The 16,287-nt window shown below is 41.9% G+C and overlaps 1 protein-coding gene across 1 annotated transcript; it reads left to right on the top strand.

Annotated features, from left to right (window-relative positions):
- The first annotated feature begins 10,287 nt into the window (after positions 1 to 10,287).
- On the top strand, positions 10,288 to 13,357 carry fzd5 (frizzled class receptor 5). The gene has a single exon (XM_047371622.1). The coding sequence runs from the start codon at positions 10,973 to 10,975 to the stop codon at positions 12,704 to 12,706; it is 1,734 nt and encodes a 577-aa protein (XP_047227578.1). The 5' UTR covers positions 10,288 to 10,972; the 3' UTR covers positions 12,707 to 13,357.
- Positions 13,358 to 16,287: the final 2,930 nt, after the last annotated feature.

Raw genomic sequence — 16,287 nt, 5'->3', positions numbered from 1 at the left:
TTGATGTTGAAATGCTGATTGGTCAGTTTAGCATCTGCGGTTTCAGTACACGTCTTTGTTGGTTCGTTTTAAACGACTGAGAAGATGAAAATAAGTGAGCTAACAGTACAACCAGGCAAATATTCTGACTGTATTCATGTACGCCACAGATATTTAAGGATTTTCCCCAAAAATATTCCTGAATGTCCCATTTTATATACTAATAATTGTTTAGATCCCAAGGTTCTGTGTAGAGAGAATATCTTTGATTTTCATCTTGCTTGGGAGAGTTTCGTACATCCTTGGAGAACACCTGCATGACGATGTACATCTTAAAATGTCACAGAAGGAAAAGAACCACCAAACGAAACAATGGATTTGTTACTTCTCTTTCTCAGACTTTGTTTTTCTAATTGAAAACCTACATCCACTCAGGTATTGGCAGACTTTTTACTTGACAACCCTCTCAAGGCTGTGGTTCAGCCTGGTGCACCAGCAACAAGGATAACCGTTATCCCTGTTGCTGGTGCGTCTTTACCTACCTGACTTTGTTCCTTCCACTCAACTTTCTATAAATATGCTTGGATACAGCACTCTGTAAACAATCAGTTTCTTTAGCAATTACCATTTATGGCTTACCCTCCTTGTGGAAAGGGTCAATGATCTGTCAGCAGTCTTCCCCATGATGATGTGGGATACTGACCCAGACTAAGAGACAATTTAGAGGCTCAGGAAACCTTTGCAGGTGTTTGACTTAATTAACCTATTATGGTCTGACACCAAGAGTTCCAGTTCTTGTACAACACTGAATTTTCATTTTCTGTAGGCTATAATCATCAAAATTGCAAGAAATAAAAGCTGAAAATATTTCACTCAATTCGTAATGAATCTATATAATACATGACTTTAAATTTCTAAAGTGAGCAAGAAAAATATTGACCCTTTTCAAGATATTTCAATTTTCTGAGATGTACCTGTATACAAGGCAGTTTATTCTCATCTTGTCCAGTTTGCTTCTCCCCTTATGAAATCTGTTTCCTGAAAACCTAAAGCAGACGGGGAAGCCTCTCTCAGGTAGTCTTGAATACAAAAGAAGCTTGGTGCAGCTAAAATGATCATGTTTTACCAGTTACGTTGACATCAACAGCATTATGATGTATCATACAAATAATGTTTACATTAAACCACAAAGAATAAGTACATAATGCATATTAATTCAGCCTTTTGTGTTTTGTTTGGACAGTCGAGTCAGCGGCTCGCTTTCGGGTTGTGGTCCTGAAACACGTAATGCCACTTGTGGCCACTAGGTGCTGGCTCCTAATTAACGTCTTTATATCAGTTCAGTCAATACTTATACATTAGGCCTGAACGATCAGTGCTTATTGACTATTCAGCTTCAAATCTAAATAATATGTATATTCATAATGGCTGTTTTGATGTCTGCCAATATTTAGCATCATTGCCCAAATCTTCAGATGAAAAGAAATGCCCATGTCCATTGTCCTGCTGTCCACAATCTTAGGCACCCTTAATATAGATGTGTAAAAATCCTTAAAATAAATTCCTCTTTTATAGCTTTTCCATCATCTTACAATGAAAAAAAATTGCCTTTATTTTGTGTTCATTTGTTCAGTGGGAAAACAATTCAGGGTTAAGAAATAATTGTAATAAACTCAGCTGCACCTCTGAAACACCCTGCAAAAGATTAAAAGCAACTGAGCCTTGTTTAATGAACACTTTGCTTTTTTCATCTGATCAGTGTGTGGGAATTTTTAATTGTTAACCCAGAATATTTTAGTTTATCTGGAGTAAATATAATATGACAGTGGCGAGTTTCCCCCCAGCAGTTGTTCTGTAGTGGATAAGACAAGAGAACATGTCATTCAAGCAAGGCAGATGTGAGTCAGAATAACACCTCCAAGATAATAGCTACTCATATATATATTCAGGGCACAGGGCAATCCTAAAAAAGTTTAAAACAACTGTAACCGTTACATGCCAGGCTGGACGAGGACCCAAGTTCATCTTTTCACTTCACACAGAGCAGGAAGGCAAGGGAGGAAAAAAAATCATAAAATAAATACATGGCAGGGTGTCTTACACAGACAAAACAGAAAAAGAACTGATAGCAAGGAGGACTCTATTTCATATAGAACCATTTTAACAACTACCCTTGTGACTTAGAATAGGAGCCAATAGGTGGGGATTTGTGTAAAGTAACAGATGGAGAAGGATGCCACAGAGGCCATCTCTCATATACATAGAAATAGTTACCCAGAATAATACATCAGTTTAGGAAAAACTGTCAAATGCTGCCTGAAAAAGTTTCAGTGACAATGTTTTATTTGGCTTCATTTACTAGTGAAGCAAAACTAAGACTCTTACTCTTTGTAGGGACCTGACTCTTAGTTTGTCAACACTAAACTTAGAACTTGCATACACCAAATAGGCATCACATTATGGCTGCTACAAGGAGAATTACACTGATTGCCTATCTTTTTATTGCTGCACCTATTAGTAGGGGAATATTAGGCAGCAAGTGAACATTTTTTCCTTAAAATGATTTTAGAAGTAGAAAAAATATGCAATTGTAAGGATTGAGGCCAGCTTGACAAGAGCCAAATTGTGATGGCTGAATGATTAGATCACAGCATCCCCAAAATTGAAGCTGTTTAGAAGCATTCCCAGTCTTCAGTGGTCAGTATTATCTACCAAAGGTGGTCCAAGGAAAGAACATTTGTGAACCAGTGACAGGTTCATGGATGGCAAAAGCTCTTTGATGCAAGTGGGGACTGACCTGCATGGTCCGATCCAATAGATGAGAAACTGTAGCTCAAACTGCTGAAGAGGTTGGTTGCATTTGGAGCTTCAGAACAGTAAGGGTGTCCTTGGTGACGCTGTCAACTTCCAAAAGGAACAAAAATGGGCATATGAGCACCAGGACTGAACCACTGAGTAACAGAAGGTGTTCTCGTCTGATGAATAAGCTTTTCTTTAACATTACGTGGATGGTCGCATGTCTGTCTCTTTTACCTGAGGAACACAGCACCAGGATGCACCATAGGAAGAAGGGAAAGAATGTGGAAGCAGTGTGGTGCTTTGGGCAATTTTCTGCTGGAAAGCACCAAGTCCTGCCATCATGTTACTTTGACAACTACCGAAGCATTGCTGCAGATCACGAACACCCTTTCATATGAACACTATTGCCTGTTAACTGTATCCTTTTTCAGCATAATAAGGTATTCTACCACCATAGCAACAATGGTTCAGGAATGGTGTAAGGAGCTGATCAACAAATTTAAGGTGTTGACTTTCCCTATCAGTCTCAGAACTTAATCCAATCAAACATCTGAGGAATGTATAGGACCAACAAATCCAATCCATTGAGACCCTACATCGTTACATCCAGGACTTAAAGGATCTGCTGCTAATGTCTTGATGCTAGATGCCACTTCACAACTCCAGGGGTCTAGAAAAGTTCATGTCTTAATGAGTGAAGACTGATTTGGCAGCAAATGAGGGACAAACATACTACTAGACAGGTGGTCATAATGTTACGCTTCTTTTTTTTTATCATTTACTCATGTTGAAATGTTATTTCCTTGAATGAAAAGACTTCAGGGAAAAGTCCAACACCTATAAAATAAAAGAAGGGATGTGTTATAAATTCAGACTCCAAGGTCATGGAAAATTAGGACATGACCTCACTGTTTGTACACATCAGTGCATGCTTGTCATCTCATGAACTCATGCAGCTTAACTAAGAGGAATATATATATATACACACACACACATAAATATATAGATATATGTGTGTGTGTATAAGAGATGTGTGTAAACCTTCCTAAGAGAGTCTGGACATTTTCTGAGAAAGTGTGGGGCTCAGAGTCTGATCTGTTCGCCTTTTATCTATGTCGAGCAGCAGCCCAAATTGAAGCTGAGTGTTGACCGCGCTTAATTGTCATTGCCAATTAGTGCATTGTTGGATGGCCACAATGGATCAACTGTAGTGAGCAGAACGAAGTCCTTTGTGCTTCTCCAGTGGCCTGCGAGCTAGTCAAGACTCATTTGTAGGGGCCCGGATGACGATGGACCAGAAATGCCACCATAAATGAAAACAAAAGACAATTTAAGGAGGAAAAGGGAAACGAATGGAGAAAAATTAAAGCAGGGGAGAGGAGGTGTGAAGGGGTAGTATGTGGAGAGCGGTTACAGAGAAGGTAAGAACCGGGCCAACATGTGCACCCCGCCCCCCACAATATTTAGTAAGGTTCTACACAAAAGCTGCCAGGGCCCCAGAGTTCGCAGTGACCTGGTTATTCAGAGGCTTGACTGGCCACATTGCACATGGTGCAGTTGCAGCTGAGCAGTCTGGTGTTAAAATTTTATTACTACTAAAGTTTAGATCCACTCTTTTTAAACTACATTTACTTTGAAAAACTGAAAAAAGAAAGCAAATCTGCTTATGAAGGGTGTCTTAGGCTATCAACAAATAAGACCTGAAGTTTGTTTTGTGTGCTTCCTTCAAACAAGCTCCAGCTCTCTGCATGTGGGAGGGGAAAACACAACCGGCACATCGGAGCTCAGCTCTGACATTAAGATCACTGGCAAAAACAAACGCCTAAAGACTTGTTCAGATTAAAGATGAAACCAAGCTAGGACACAGTATTACAATCTGAAAAGTGTGTCATTTATTTGTATTCAGCCACCCTGAGTATTTAAAGCTTTGTCCAAGACAAAGTCTGAGACTTTGTTGAACCACCTTTGCGGTGAAGCAGCAAGCCTATTGGTGGACAGTCGCTACCAGCTTTACATTTGTAATTCTGATATTTTTGGCCCATCTTTCTTTGCAAAATAGTAAACATAACAGAGAGCATATTTACCCATCCATTTAAAGTCTTCCCGCAGATTTTCTGTAGGATTTAGATCTGGATTTGGACTGAGCCACTCACAAATGAATATGTTTTAATTTAAACCATAGCATTGTAGCTCTGGCTGTGTGTTTAGGGTTGTTGTCCTACTGGAAGGTAAATCTCTGCTCCACTCCCATGTCTTTTTCAGCTTCCAACAGGTTTTCTTCCAGGATTATCTTGTGTTAAACTCCATCCTTCTTCACATGAACTCTGACAAACTTTCCTGTCCCTGCTAAAGAACAGCACCCCCACATCATGATGTGGCCACCACCATGTGTCACACTTTTTGCATGTTGGCCAAAACATTCAGTTTTGGTCCCATCTGGCCAAAGCACCTTCATCAACATGTTTACTGTGTCCCCTCCATTGCTTTGCTTCTGGCCAACATTAAGTGTGATTTCTTATGGTTCTAGTAGTTGTCCCATCGATAGATTCCCCCACCTGAGCAGTCCATCTCTGCAGGTCGTCCAGAATTACTGTGGGCCTCTTGGCTGCTTCTAGGATTAGTGTTCTATTTGCCTGTCGGTTCATGTCCTGGAAGGTTTGTACTTTTACCATACTCTTTCCATTTTCAGATGATAGATTAAGGAGTTCTCTTTGTTTTTTACCATGTCCTCTCTGGCAGAGAAGCACTAAGAATTGTTGTCTGAGTGCCAGGAAAAAGCCCAACAGATTTACATTCACAAGTGGAGCATTACAGCTAACACTTTAAAGCTCTGCTTAATATTCATAAAAAGAAACTTTATTTGAAACTGCATTGGGATTATTCCAATTGTTACAGATGCGGAGACAGAAATGGAAAGGACAAAAAAGAAGTACAAAAGAGAGAAAGGGCGGCAAAAATGAAAAGGAGAGAGAAGGAGAATAGAATGGAGGAAAGAAAGAAGGATGAAGAGAATACAAGATAACACCGCTTGCTTCTACACCTGCAGAACTTTTTGTATTACCAGCCTTTTTACCAAAAGGTGCACTCTAGTTATGAATGCAAGATGTATTTAGTGGTAAATGCGGCTCAATATAGAACATTTGTGTATCTCTTAACACCTGAATCTAAACACCTGTGGGTCTGCGTGTGAGCGCGCATGTGCATACAAGGTTTCTCCATAAAAATATGCAATAGTGAGTGTGAGGAGCCACAGACCTGCACCCCTGGACCCGGGACAGATACGGAGGAGATCCAAGCCATAGACATTCAAAAGCCCCTCAGAGCACAGGAACCCCAGGATAACCACCGCCGGGACTACCGTAACCCTCCCAGAGAGGAGCAGGGGAGAATCCCAGGGGAACCACCCAGCAGCCACAGTGCAAATGCCCCAGGTAGCTGCAGCGACCAGCCCACAGGCCCCGCCAGCAGCCGTCTACGCCCGAGCAGATCCAGCCATGGACCCAGATACCCGAGACCCCGGGACATATCACTCCCCAAGCAGGGGCCTGACCGAGCCCAGGGGTCCAGGCCCTGGCAAGCAGCCACCAGGAGTGAGCCAGCACACACCAAAGCACCCAGCGCCGGATACCGAGAACCACAAGTACACCGGCGGGCAGAGATACCAACCACCGGCAGGTAGTGTGGCGGGGAGGGAATAGGCCCCACATTCGATGGGGGCCTAAATTGATCCAGAAGAGGGATCAGCCCAAGACCCAACCTGACATAAAAAACAGACACACACAATCACAATCACACATTCCCACCCTCATGCGTACACATAAAAACACTCACACCCACACACCCAATGTAAAGACAAACAACAATGGACGTCATACACTCACTCACACTCCCCATACATACGCTATACTCCCAGGTCCCTCCGAGGGGGGTGGAGACAGGCAGACCGCCCCAGCACCTGAACCTGGTCTGGGCTAGTCCCCGAACCCAAAATGCCATGAATCACCCCTCCACAGCACATGGGCACACTCCCACAGGAGAGCTTCATCCCCGAAAGGCCAATGAAGCAACACCCACACAGCGCAAGCGCCACACACAGCCAAGCACCCCTGCCGCGTCCCACCACACAGCGCGCCGCGACAGCAGGGCAAGGGCCCCACGCAATGCTGTCCCAGCCCCTGCCCACAGGTGCAACAGGGCAGACACCGTCGAGCACCGAGCTCACAATGGAGCCCCCGACCCCACACCAAGACGGGACAAACTCACCTGACAAGAGGTCCCTGGCCAACGGCAAGCACTCGAGGCCGGGTAACCGGGCCGGTCAGGCCAACCGCTCCAGGCCAAGCACATCTCATCAGCCTCCCCAGTGCTGGCACAAGACATGCTCTGCTGCCCCACCCACCTGACCACCAACCGTAGTCCTGCGCCCGGCCAGGGGCAAGAGCCACAGAAGGAAACATTGGAGGAAGGCCACCACAGCACGCCAAGGACCAGGCACCCCGCTAACCCCACACCCAAACCCCGGAGGAACCCCAGGATGCCGGCCACCCACCCTCCCGTAAGGCACACCCCACTACACCAAGCAAGCTGGCCAGCCCCTCCATCAAAGCAAAGCCACGTCTCAATCAACACTGCACACCGCCCAGCCAAGACCCCCTTGTCGGAGCCCGATGCCTCCCCCAACGAGGGACCGGGCTCCGAAGTCAGGGGCCGAGATCCAAGGCAATCCAAACGATCCTGAGGGGGCCAAAGATAAACGCTGATAAACGGGCCTTCTGGTCGTTTGCTGTTTGCCGTCTCCGACCCCAGACAGCAAACAGCAAACGAGGGATGGAAAAAACCCCAAGCCTACCTCCACCTGCTCAAATGTGGTGTTGATGCGTGTTGTTGTATAGCTTAAATGTTTTGAATTAAATGTGAAGGAATATGCTGGGTATTTAAAGAAGGGTTTCTCATAGGTATACCAAGTATTTGGCTGTGTGTGTGTGTGTGTGTGTGTGTGTGTGTGTGTGTGTGTGTGTGTGTGTGTGTGTGTGTCCTCTGTTTACCTGACCAAATGTTAATGCAGGTCACATCTCCTTGTGTTCCCTCTGAAGTTTTAGTCAAACAAGCCCTGAGAAAATCAGTACACATAATTACATGTATGTATGTATGTACATTTGTGCGTATGTATTTGCACAAAACGAATCATTCCATTTGGATTTTAAACACAAACTCTCCAATGTTTACTTTTATCTGTCAGAGTGACCAGAGAGTTTCATCCAGGCTGATATGGTGAGCACACACACCCTCGCTGCTCAAACACACTTACAAACACACCTTTGGAGACCTTTGTTCCCAAGAGAGCATTGTGACCTTTGTCCCATGTGACTGTGTGAGACGTAGAGAGGAGAGGTTTAGTTACTGAGCACCACATATTTGGTTTTCTCTTACTTTGACTTGTAAAACATTACAGCTAAATCCCCTGTAATCCATGTCAAAATATGTAGGATTATATGAGCATCTGTCTCCTTTTTGTTTTTCCACAGATTTTTGTACATTTGTCATTGTTTATTTCTAACAAAAATGACAAGTTTACAGATTTCAATCATAATCCAGTTTTAATTGACTGAGAAGGAATCTGGGTTCTATGTCTTATCTTAAATCAATGCAACTTTATAACGCCTCATAAACTGTTCAATATCCTTGAAGGACCAATAAATTCAAGTACGGCTACTTTACTTTATTTGTTTCAAGTTATAAAGAAACGGGTTTGGCCTTATTTAGGAACTGCAGAAAGTATTTATTGTATTTGTAGAGTTTAAAAAGTCATTTGAAGCCTTTTTTTATTTGAAGGATAAAAATGAAGCAGAGTTTACAAAGAGCAAATGAAGGATGGTGAGCATGATGGTGCTCTAACAATGCATTAAATGTGGTTTTAAAAATACACCACATTTACTAACATAGTGCATCTCCCTTTTGCTAACTTCAAAACACCATGCAAATGCAGCTAGCAAAACAATGATTGACAGGGGTGAACTGGGTGGTAACATTTCCCTATTCTGCAACTAAGAACATTTTCTTGATTTCAAAAATGTCTCAGAGCGAATACTTTGTAAATTTGGAAGAGCAGAGAGAAACAACTTTCTTTAAACAACTTTCTTCTATTCCCTTTATTTTATTTTACTTTTTTAAATTACCTCTGTTGTTTGATTTTATCATTTGATTTGTTTTTCTGTGTCGGTATCTGTGTTTATTTGCTTTGTGATTGTATTGTAATTGTATGTACAGCACTTTGAGTCTCTCGTTGCTGAAAAGCGCTATATAAATAAACTTACCTTAGCTTACCTTTAAACAATCGTTACAAATGTTTAAATTGTAAATGCTCAACTCCAAACTTTGAAAATAATGGTACAAAAGTGGTATAATGGTATTAAAGCTGCAGTACCAAACTACAAATAAGATTTTTTTAACAATAAGACTTTGAGAGAAAAGAGCAGATTCTGTCAATGTTACAACCCTGTGACATTTTCTTTACAAATCTTACATTTTCATATTGCATTTTGTCAGTCACGATCAAATCTCTCTCTCTCTCTCTCTCTGTCTATATATATATATATATATATATATATATATATATATATATATGTGTGTGTGTATATATATATATATTTGCCTGTGTGTGTGTGTGTGTGTGTGTGTGTGTGTGTGGTCTTTAATGAAAGTGTCAGAGACCCTCATCAAGTACTTCTAAGCTCTCCTGGAAACTCCCACCTCCTAATGCAGGAAGTCATATAAAATAAAATCACTCACTGATGTGTTCATGTACTGCAGGATATTAGATAGTAGACTGGAGTCTTAAAGCAAGTGGTTACGGAAATCAACAGGTTCTAACATTAATGAAACAACCATCCAGAGTTTTTAAAGGAGAAAAAGCACAAAACACTAAATATAGAAATACTTCTGTCAAAATATATTATATATAAAGTATTCTAGACTTTATTGTTGATCTAGCTGATTCTGTCATTAACCAAGTTGTATTAATTAAAATATTTTTCTTACTGTCTGTAGATCCTTAATAAGGTTATTTAGTTTAAAATTCTTATTTATTTATGTTGTTTTGCAAATAAGGGAAACCTATCACCTCCTGATCCCACGGAACTGATCAAATCATAAAAACACCAACAGTTTTTTATATTTCTGCTCTGATTCACATATTTCTATGGAAATTCCGCAAAGAATGCTGATTACTTTTCATTTGAAGCAAATAAGCCGTCTGAATAGTGTTGACTTATCTGACATGATGACAAAAAGTCATTTTATGTCAGTCATTCAGTTCTATACAACACTTTTCATACATTTGAATGCAACAGAGTGCTATGCAAGTTAAAAAGGTAACAATCATGCAGACACTGGCATCGCATATATGCTCAACTAACTCCAACACAGGAGCGCGCTCCTGGCTGAGTGGTGACATTTCCGATAGCCATGAACGCAGCAGAGTTTGTGTTTAATGAGAAGGTGCCGCAGCTTCAGACGGGCTCCAGTTCGTCCTCCGGCGCAGGGAGCGCAGCAAGCCGCGCGTGGCCACAACTTACTGCACGAGTTTTTACCTTGAGGGACTCTTCTTCTTCTCCTGTTCGTTTCTACTCTGTCTGTTTTCACGCAGAAACGTCACAGAAGTCACTTTTAAGAAGTTGTTCAAGTCGCAGGCGGATTAAACCCACCGAGAAAACGCATCAAGTGGTTTTTACGCACCTGGCTCCCTGTGGCGCAGAAAGAGGACGCTTCTGGATATTTTTTGCTCACATTAAGCAAATGTTCAAAGTATCTTTATTTCATGTGAGCACCTTTTTGTGGTAAACTCTGTACAGAGCTGATGATGCGACTCTTTCAGGCATACAAGACGTGTTTGGAGGACATGCATGTTCCATGGTCGTTAGATTTATTGGGACGTGACTGCCGGATATGAACTTTCTCCGTAATGATTGCAGGAGCGCTGGTGAATGATTGACAGCGTGAAGACTCTTTCCAACTGGCTGTGCCATCAGATATCAATTATAACCTTCAACAAGCTGATTGGTGGAGCAGAACATTCTTTTATTGACTCATCCAGAAGATAAAGTTTCAGTCATGAACTTTGGTAAAATAAGCCCTGATTTTTTTAAATTGATGTAAAGACTTTAGATTTTCCCTGATAACTGAGACTTATTTCAGCATGGCATCAGCAGAGAGACTCGCACCGTACAGGCTGATGTTGTTCCTGTATCTTTTTATCTGGTCTCCTGATTTAACATTAGGAGCCTCCAAGGACCTGTCTTGTGAGCCTATTACGGTGCCCATGTGTAAGAGCATCGGCTACAACCTGACCTACATGCCCAATCAGTTCAATCACGACACCCAGGAGGAGGTGGGGCTAGAAGTGCACCAGTTCTGGCCCCTGGTCCGCATCCGCTGCTCCCCGGACCTGCTGTTCTTCCTGTGCAGCATGTACACTCCAATCTGCCTGCCTGACTACAGGAAGCCGCTCCCCCCCTGTCGCTCTGTGTGCGAGCGGGCCAAGCGGGGCTGCTCCCCCCTCATGAGCCAGTATGGCTTTGAGTGGCCTGAACGGATGAGCTGCGAGCAGCTGCCACAGCTCGGCGATGAGACCCTGTGCATGGACCAGAACAGCAGTGAGACTACCACTCTGGCTCCTCCGTTCCCAAAGTCCACCCCGAAAGTCAGAACCAGACCTCCCAGCCCATCACAGTGTGACAGGGAGTGCCGCTGCAGAGACCCCCTGATTGCCATCAAGCGGGAGTCCCATGCTCTTCATGGCAGAGTCCAGACAGGGCCTTTGCCCAACTGCGCCCAGCCCTGTCACCAGCCCTACTTCTCAGCAGATGAACGAGCCTTTACCAGCTTCTGGGTAGGACTCTGGTCCGTGCTATGCTTCATCTCCACCTTGACCACCGTGGCCACTTTCCTCATTGACATGGAGCGGTTCAAGTACCCGGAGAGGCCCATCATCTTCCTGGCTGCCTGCTACCTCTTCGTCTCCTTGGGTTACATCATACGTCTGGTTGCAGGGCATGAGCGAGTGGCTTGTGGGTCAAGCAGCCTTGGTGGAAACCAGCTGCACATCCTCTATGATGCTTCTGGCCCTGCTCTCTGCACCCTCGTCTTCCTGCTGGTGTACTTCTTTGGGATGGCCAGCTCCATCTGGTGGGTGGTGTTATCTTTCACATGGTTTCTTGCAGCAGGGATGAAGTGGGGCAGTGAGGCCATTGCTGGATACTCACAGTATTTCCACCTGGCTGCATGGCTCATCCCCAGTGTCAAGTCCATCGTGGTCCTCGCTCTCAGTTCTGTGGATGGGGACCCTGTGGCTGGGATCTGCTACGTTGGGAACCAAAGTCTGGAGAATCTGAGGGGATTTGTGCTGGCCCCTCTTGTGGTCTACCTCTTCACAGGCTCGCTTTTCTTACTGGCTGGGTTTGTCTCTCTGTTCCGCATCAGGAGCATCATCAAGCAAGGTGGCACTAAGACGGATAAACTGGAGCGACTGATGATCCGCATTGGGCTGTTCACAGTGCTGTACACGGTCCCTGCCACCATTGTGGTAGCCTGCCTGGTCTATGAGCAGTACTACCGACCTGGCTGGGAGCGAGCCTTGGCCTGCTCCTGTCTGTCGGAGCGCCAGCTCTCGGGCTTGGGCCCAGACTATGCTGTCTTTATGCTCAAGTACTTCATGTGCTTGGTGGTGGGCATCACATCTGGAGTCTGGATTTGGTCGGGAAAAACTCTGGAGTCCTGGAGGAGATTTGTGGCTAGATGCTGCCCCTGCTGGCCGCACAAGGCCACTGCACCGCCTTCCATGTACAGCGAGGCCAGCACAGCCTTAACTGGGCACACTCGAACTGGGTTGACATCAGGGATGTATCAAAAAGGCCCTCCGTCCCATTTATGAACCGTGTGTCACCGCGAAACATTTTCAAGAACCGAACACTTGTGATGTGATTGTTCACAAAAATCAGAACCATTTGTTGGTGTCATTTGACCTTAAATATAAACTATAAACGGTAAATGTACAGAACGAAAAGATTTAGAGCGTTAAAAAAAAAAAGCATACAGTTAGGGTGATACTGGTTAAAAAAAGTAACATATGTTTGAGGCTCTGAATCTTGAGAAAATCCCTATAAGTGATTCTTTTTTTTTTTTTTTTTGCACTCAAGCTGAGACACTTGACCAAATCTGACTCACCTAATAAAAAAAAACAATCTGATATTCCTGAGCACTGGAAAAATAACAATATATATTTATTGTGTACATATTGCAAATATTTGTGGTAAAGAAAAAGAACGTAATGTGTTTAGTTTCTATTAAAAATGTTTAAGAGACCACAGAAACAAATATTTGTGATCTGGAGAAACGGTCTATAAATGTGACGTTATAGCTGTGTGTTTGCGTTGTGGTGCTCTGTGTGAATCTAAACTGAATGTGTTCTTGGAAATTCATTACTGTGACTAGGAACTTCATTTGTTTTGTCTGTATAGTGCGTTCTAACAAGACCTCTTTAGTTATGTGAAGTCATTAAAGTGTCTTTGTGAACTTTGTGAAAGGAGAGCCAGTTTCGTCTTTGTTGTGTAAACAAACGCACAACAATCAAAGCAACAAGATAAAAAGGAACTTGGTCTTTAGCCCCACCTACTGGTTCACAAAAGAACTGCTCACTTTGTTTTCTCAAGGGGAAGAATACTCTTAACAGATCAACATCAGACCTCAGAGCAGCCACAAGCTGCCGCATTTACTGTTCCTGGAAAAGCTTGCAATGATTTAACAGACATTGTAAATTTTAAAGATTTTTATCTCATAATTTGAGCATAAAATGTACAATTTAAAATGAAGCCCTAAAGTATTCATACACCTGCTAGATGTAGTTTTTGCTTTATTTTAATTCAAGAAGTTTGTTTCTAAAGGGGAAAAACGACGGAGATCTCCCAAAAGATAGTAAAGGAATGTAACAGGTGTATCAATTTAGAAAAATATATTTTACTTATATTTTATGTCAAAGGTTATTTGCACCATTTTAAATAAACAATGGAAAAATCTTTAGCAATGAGAACCTTTCTATAACTTTTGAACAGTTTTTTTTGCAAGTATCCACTGTCACCACCACTGACAAGTCTTTTTGAGGTGATGAACTCAAAGTCTTTGAGGTTGGAAGGCCTCCTTATCATCACCTTAATCTGTCACACCTTCCACTGATTCTCTATCAGATTAAAGTCAGGACTATTTCTGGGCTGCTTCAAAACATTAATATAACTTCCGGTCACAAGAAACATGTAGGTAAACTCTAACAGAGCTATGAATAATTTTGGGCTTTCCTGAATATTTGAAGTCTTTGGACTTTATTCTGTCAAATCAGTAACCTTTAACATTGAGAATTCTTTTCAATATGATAATATCATACAAAACTTTAGAAATAGAGGAAAAAATGAGAAAACTGCTCAGTTTACAAGGTCAAGATATATAAATGAGATTCAATCCTGACTGAAAAAATGCTATATGAAAATGTAAAATTCGTAAAAAAATGTCACAGGGTTGTAACATTGACTGAATCTTTGGCAGTTAAAACAATATTTGTATGTTATTTTGTTCGGAATGAGCTGAAATTCAAGCATTTTGTGCTATTCAGTATGTTAAATAAAAATAGTTTCCATTTTTAAAAAAAAGCCACTTTGAACATTTCTGAAATATACCGACAATAGCAGAGTTGTCGAATATTACTTAACGGATACATTTCAGAGTTTAGAAACCAAGTTCCCGCCATGGCTCATTGAAACATACACTGATAAACAACCACAACGTCCTTTCCTGTCCTAGTCTGTGAAGTAAGTCAAGTACTAAAATTAGGTTTTAACAGAAACCTCCTTTTAACCTACTTGTGTTGTTGTGTTCTTGTTGGATGTTTTAAAGTCTTTGTGGCCGATTGTGTTTCACAGCCAAATATGCTGCATGATGCTCCTACTTTGTCAGGTCGGTGGATAAACGTGATGTGAGGGATGGATGATGATTATGGCTTACAGCTAATGATAGAGAAGAAACTGGATGCTCAGAGTAGGCTGAGGTTGTTAATGACTGACTATTGGTGACCAAATGGAGATCACACAGAGCTGCATTGACAGTTGTCCTAAACTGTTTCCAATCAGCATTTTTCCACTAATTACTGTCACAGCCAGAGTAGGGCCCATATGTTCGCATAAAGTAAAGTGATTTTGCAGTAGTTAATTATTATACATTATGTATAGTGTGTGTCTATTATTGACAATCTGAACAGTTAATAGAAAAAAAAACCATTGAGCCGGTTCTGAGTTTAGTTTTGAAAGGTTTAAACTTTGCTGGGATATGTATAAGGGTCATAGACACTTTAGAAAACAAGTAAATCTCCACTGATTGAGTCTTAAGAGTTCCACCACAGCTCAAAGTACTTTTTTTCTAATAACAAAGATGAAACTAGAGCGCAGACCTCCACCAAAGCAACAGGGTGCTTGATGCATGTCAGCTAGTAGCCTACATAGTAAGCAAAAAGGAGAGGGTTGTCCATCAGTCTTTTGTTCCCTTTGTATCTATGTTGGGTTTTTAAACAAGGGTTGGGAGGTTTCTGATGATGGTGAGATCTGAGGGGTTTAAAACCAGAGCTGGACAGTAGGGGGACCCCCCACCAGCAGTACGGGTCTATAATAAGTAGCATTTGATCATCCTAAGGTACACATGTACAGATGGCGTTACAACATCCCAACACTGGCACTCCTGGTTCCTGAAACACAACAGCTGACTGGAACCTTGTTTACGTCCACAGTCTCCATTAACAGTGCATTAGAGGTCAGATCCTGTGTTGTAAGACTTCCTCAGTTCAGACAGAAAGAAATAATAAAATTATCAAATTTAAAAGTATCAGAAGTGAATGTTTATTTTTTTAAGCCACATAAGACTGAATAGGCATGGGCAGGTATCAGATTCTCACAGCATGATAAACTTTGAATGTTACAGTATAGGAAAGTTTCACAACATGATCCAGTTGCCTTTATTTAAAACAAAAAAGCAACAATTATTTTCTGTTGCCGATAAAATAATCAAGCTGCACGATATCTGGAACATATTTAAGAGCAGCTGAAAATTGTGACGGCAATTTCAACAATAATTAACCCACATTTTCTCAGATTCTTTTCTTTCTCTACCATTATACAAAGTCCCCACCACTCTCTGAGCTTTAGTATCTCAGCCACTAAAGATGTACATCAGATAGGGCAGTTGGAATATGTCATATATTAGAGGGTTGATGTCTGACACTTATATAATAGAAAACATATAATAGCTGACCAAATATGCATCCAAGCTGTTCTTTGTGATTGCAATTCTACAAAAACTGACATTGCGAAGATTGTATTATAATGAATGTTATAATGTTGTCTACATTTATTACTTATTTTGATACACAGACAAGAACCTGGAGAGAGAATCCAAGCATTTTCATGCACTCATGGCAAT

This window comes from Girardinichthys multiradiatus, chromosome 7, assembly GCF_021462225.1.
Source record: "Girardinichthys multiradiatus isolate DD_20200921_A chromosome 7, DD_fGirMul_XY1, whole genome shotgun sequence".
Lineage (NCBI taxonomy): Eukaryota > Metazoa > Chordata > Actinopteri > Cyprinodontiformes > Goodeidae > Girardinichthys > Girardinichthys multiradiatus.
This window is presented reverse-complemented; position numbering and strand designations above follow the sequence as displayed.